Raw genomic sequence first — 4,897 nt, 5'->3', positions numbered from 1 at the left:
CTTGCTACTCGCAAGGCAGGTGACCTTCAAGGTGTCAAGGCTGAAATGATTAAATGGACAAGCAAGAAAACACGATATTGGATATGCGATATGTTTAACCTTGCACTTCAGTATGGCATGCCTCATGATTGGAGTGCAAATCGGATCAAACCTTTGCACAAAGGAGGAGATGTAAACAATGTGAACAACTATCGCACTATAATGGTTGGTTCTTTGATGGCAAAGTTATTTGGATGTATCATGGAGATGAAGATAAGTGAATGGGCTGAAAAGAATGGCAAACGTGCGCTTGGCCAAGCAGGTTTTCGAAAGCATCATAGCACTATTGATCACCTTGTCACTCTTCGAGTTCTTATGGAAGCGTCTCGATTGAAAGGAAAAAAGTTGTATTGTTGCTTTGTGGATTTCAAGAAAGCTTTTGACATGGTACCGCGAGGAAATCTTTGGAGACGTATGCAAAGCCTTCAAGTGTCGAGAGAATTTATGCATGCAGTCTTTCGCATCTACCAAAAAGTGATATGTCGATTACGTATGGGAGATGGAATTTCAGAATTTTTTGCAAGCACTATTGGTGTCAAACAAGGATGCCCACTTTCCCCAACCCTCTTTGGGCTACTCATTGATGAATTGGAATACATGGTTCTTGATTTTATGCAGCAAGAAGGCATAGAAGAGGTTAAGATTGGAAATGCGGTGATCATGCTTTTGCTTTATGCCGATGATGTAGTGCTCTTGGCACATACCTTAGAAGATGCACAAAAGATTATGAGTGTCTTGGAACGCTTTTGCCTACATAGCGGGCTGATCGTGAATGGATCCAAAACCAAGGTTATGCTTGTAAAGACCCTCAATGATGAAAATCCATGCATTGTATACAACAATGAGAAACTTGAAGTGGTAGATCACTTCAAGTACCTTGGCCTTGAGGTTCCATCCAATCATAAATGGAAGGATTGTGCAATGCGTCGCTTGGAAGCCGGAAAGAGGGCTTATTATGCATTTGAGAACATGTGCAATGCAGGAGAGATCAAGTGTTGGGCTCTCAAAAAGTACCTCTTTGACACATTGGTGACACCGGTGCTTCTTTATGGAGTGGAGGTGTGGGGTGGAAGCATCGGGAAGTCTACTTGGAAAGAGTTTGAGAATGTCCAAAAGCGTTTTCTCACCAACTTTCTCCAAGTCAAGACACAAACACCCTACATGCTCTTACTTCTTGAGTCCGGATCGCTTCCCATTTAGGTCTTGGGCATGGAAAGGGTTGTGGAGTACATGCGTAAGACACAACGTAGCCCTTTGCATCGACTTCCTAGAATCGCATATGAAGCAAGTCAAAAGGTTCAAAAGACATGCAAGAGCAAAATACTAAGTTCGGGGTGGATGCTTGATATCAAGAAATGGTTTGGAAGATGGGATGCATGTCACTTGGTCAAGGATGCGTCGATCGACTCCCAAGTTAATGAGGCCTTCTTACAACGCCAATGTATCATGGCTTGGGAGAAATCCGGAGCTTCTCGCTTCAGCCATTACACCACACACGTTGCCCCAAACTACAAATCTCTCTTCTTCTCGGAACGAGGTAACCGAACCCATTCCTACATCCTTGAGCCCATCCCGTTGAGTGCGATCCGCACCATTGCCTCCATTCGTCTTAGCTCCCATTCTCTACGCTGCGAGACAGGACGTTGGGGCACTGGCGAGGAGTGTCATCGACTTTGCACCTTATGCCCTCGTCAAGTGCGAGAGAGTGAGTACCACACACTACTTGAGTGCTCAGCTTTTGACCACATTAGGTCCTCTTTTCCCCATATATTCAGCCATGAGCTCTCCCTACATACCTTCCTCTCCCAACCACGATGTGGACTCTCTATTGCGACGCTCATTTCAGCCATTTTTGAGCATCGAGAGTCACTTATGAACTCCACTCACACCACGTGACATGTTCATTTGGTCCCATAGGTCATATTTGACCTCCCAGGACGATAATAGAACTATCTATCTATCTATCTATCTCTCTCTCTCTCTCTCTCTCTCTCTCTCTCTCTCTCTCTCTTTGATTCCATTTCATTTCATTTCATTTCGTTCTCTCTATCTCTATCTTCACAATTTTTGTAGCATTTTGGTTGCATAGGTCATTTTGGTCATTTTTGTAACAGTTTGGTCGCATAGGTCCATTTCATTTATTTCTCTCTATCTTGAATTTACCTAACATTAATTTAACAAATCATTTCATTTCATTAACCTTAACCTAATTTACCTCAAAACATTCACAACCATTTTGGTCTTTTAAAGACGTTAATATAACATTTCATTCCATTTCATAACCTAATTATATTTCATTTCATTAACCAAAACATCTCTCTCTCTCTCTCTCTCTCTCTCTCTCTCTTTGAGTGAAAAAACAAATGATAACAAATCAAAAATTAACCAAAACATCTCTCTCTCTCTCTCTCTCTCTCTCTCTCTCTCTCTCTCTCTCTCTCTCTCTCTCTTTGAGTGAAAAAACAAATGATAACAAATCAAAAATTGAAATTAAAACTGGACCAAAATATTTACTTGCTGAGCGACCTGGTTGAGCTTCACACCTCGCCTCCGCTTGCACACGCTGTTGTCTCTATAATAAAAAAGACAGCGTGAGAGAGCCTATCTCTACAATCTCTACAATAAAAAAGACAGCGTGAGAGAGCGGGAAACAAAGAATTGGCGGGAGCAGGAGGGAGAGAGAGTGGGACTGCAGTGCGTGGCGAGAGCAGGAGGGAGAGAGAGCGAGACTGCAATGTCGTGGCAGGACTGCAGTGCCTGGCTGTGGCCGTGAGAGAGCTGCGGGATGCAAGTCATGACCATGCTTGCTGCGAGACGCACGTCATGACCTGGCCACATTGCTTGCAGCGGGACTCTCGCCAAGGACGTCAGCGTGGCGCGGTTGTCGCCAGTGGAGTGCAGTGGGGGAATGTGTGGACTGACAGAGACGCTTGCCTGGCGTGCCTGGCAAGCAGGGCTTGTGAGAGCTGTAGCATCAGTTGTGGAGCAGGAAAGAGAGAAAGAGAGAGAGAGGGTGCCTGCAGCTCGCAGAGCACCACATCCATGCAAGAAAATGCAAGCAAGGCGGAGAGAGAGAGAGAGAGAGAGAGAGAGAGAGAGAGAATTAGAGAGAGAGAGAGAGAGAGAGAGAGAGAGAGAGAGAGAGAGAGAGAGAGAGAGAGAGAGAGAGCTGGACTCCAACGCAGCATGAGCATGACGAAGCATGATGCTGACAGTGTGAGGACAGAGCAAACATACCAAGGCCTCGAGTTCCTCCTGCGTCTTCTTCTTCTTCTCTCTCTCTCTCTCTCTCTCTCTGTGTTGTACTTCACGAGAGCAGGGAACGACTGAGCTAATGAGGTTCTCTATCGGTTGTAGTATGTACTTCACTGAGAGCAGAGAATATGAGGTACTGAGGTTCCCTGCATCACGCCAACTGTCGTACTTCAATGTGTACTTGAAAACTACGCAGAGCTACCACCAGCGCTATGAAAAGCAGGTTAATTCACAGCCAATAATCTTTGTTTTGTCCTACGCCTTCGGGTCACAAAAGTTGACACGTGACATAGGAACCCTTCTGCCATAATATGTTAGTAGATTTTATTTTTTTTTCTCAAGAAAAAAAACCACTTCCTTTTTCATTAGCAAAAGGGGAAACCATCACTAAAGGGGAAACCATCACTAAGGCGTCCCCCCTTTGGGACGGCCAACATGGAACGAGCGCGGTCAAATCTAAATACAGCAAAACAGGTGCCTAAAATTATCGTCACGGGTAGCAAGCGATGGCAATTCTATGTGGAGGGAGCAAGTGGAGCTGGTCTCTCGCGCAGCTACCCATTCAGAAGGCAGGAGCGAAAGCAGACACTGGTAGGCTCTTCGCGCCTCTGCTCACTCAACAGCGCTTCTTCTCCCCTCTGCATTGCACGGATCCCTTTAAATCATCACCAGTCTCTTCTTCCCAACCCCGCACCACCGTAGCAGGAGATTCGGAGGAAGAGAAAGAGGAGGAAGCGCCAGAATCTCCTTTTGAAGTATCGCTGGGAAAGTTTTTGCGAGGCCGATTGTGGTTTCTCATCCTCGTTTTCCTGCTCACTGCCTGTGGAGCTGGTTACAGTTATCTTGTCTTCACCTTTGCGGATGTTGCCGATGTGCCCATTTTGGGGGTGACTCGATGGTGATTTGCGTTGGCCATCTCAGAGAGCTCGCTTACTCTGTTGTATATCACATGTAAATTTGAACCTGACGCCTTTTCTCAAAATTGCAGTTTGTAGTCAGGTATGCGTTTCTTTCGATTCCAAAAGATGCACATGAATTCCTTGGTTTGATTGTAAAAGATGTACTTGAATTCCTTGTTTTGATTGCAAAAAAGATGCGATTATAGGCAATGTTGCACATTTTCCTGTGTTTTGTCTGAGTTTTTCTGCTCATTTGTGCATGAAGCTATGTCTTTTCCAGACAGTAAGCGTATGTGACTAGTAGTAACTTACTATGCAAGTTTTGCAGAGGGTTTGGGGAATAATGGCGGCATGGTTTTGTGATATGTTGACAATAGGTAGCACTACTGCTCATGCAACATGCCTGTGCCACATTATCTATTCATAGCAATGCATGGTGATTAAATCTGACCCCAATCTCTTTTGTCACCTTGTAAACAACACCCATGAAAGATTTGGCTCTTCTTCCGATCCACAGTCTTGATACACATCCCTCTTCTTAGCACAGGCATTTAGTCTGCTGGCCAGAAAAGAAAAGCTCATTGCTATTAACTCCTCATCATGCTCTTCCTGTCTCTGCTTGACTTCTACATTGAATATTGCTTTGTCTCGCTGGATTTCCACTCTGTGGACACAATACCTGTAGGCTGTGAGTCGTGTCGCTT

The 4,897-nt window shown here is 44.9% G+C and overlaps 1 protein-coding gene across 1 annotated transcript; it reads left to right on the top strand.

Moving 5' to 3' along the window:
* Positions 1–3,735: 3,735 nt before the first annotated feature.
* On the top strand, positions 3,736–4,412 carry LOC147462941 (uncharacterized). The gene has a single exon (XM_086527799.1). The coding sequence runs from the start codon at positions 3,801–3,803 to the stop codon at positions 4,194–4,196; it is 396 nt and encodes a 131-aa protein (XP_086383925.1). The 5' UTR covers positions 3,736–3,800; the 3' UTR covers positions 4,197–4,412.
* The last annotated feature ends 485 nt before the right edge of the window (positions 4,413–4,897 follow it).

This window comes from Adiantum capillus-veneris, chromosome 2, assembly GCF_014529385.1.
Source record: "Adiantum capillus-veneris isolate H3 chromosome 2, ASM1452938v2, whole genome shotgun sequence".
Classification (NCBI taxonomy): domain Eukaryota; kingdom Viridiplantae; phylum Streptophyta; class Polypodiopsida; order Polypodiales; family Pteridaceae; genus Adiantum; species Adiantum capillus-veneris.
The sequence above is the reverse complement of the archived record's forward strand: the minus strand, read 5'-3'. Positions and strand labels throughout refer to the sequence as shown.

Coding starts and splice junctions, on each gene's coding strand:
- LOC147462941 (XM_086527799.1), top strand. CDS start 3,801: ATGGCAATTCTATGTGGAGGGAGCAAGTGGAGCTGGTCTCTCGCGCAG.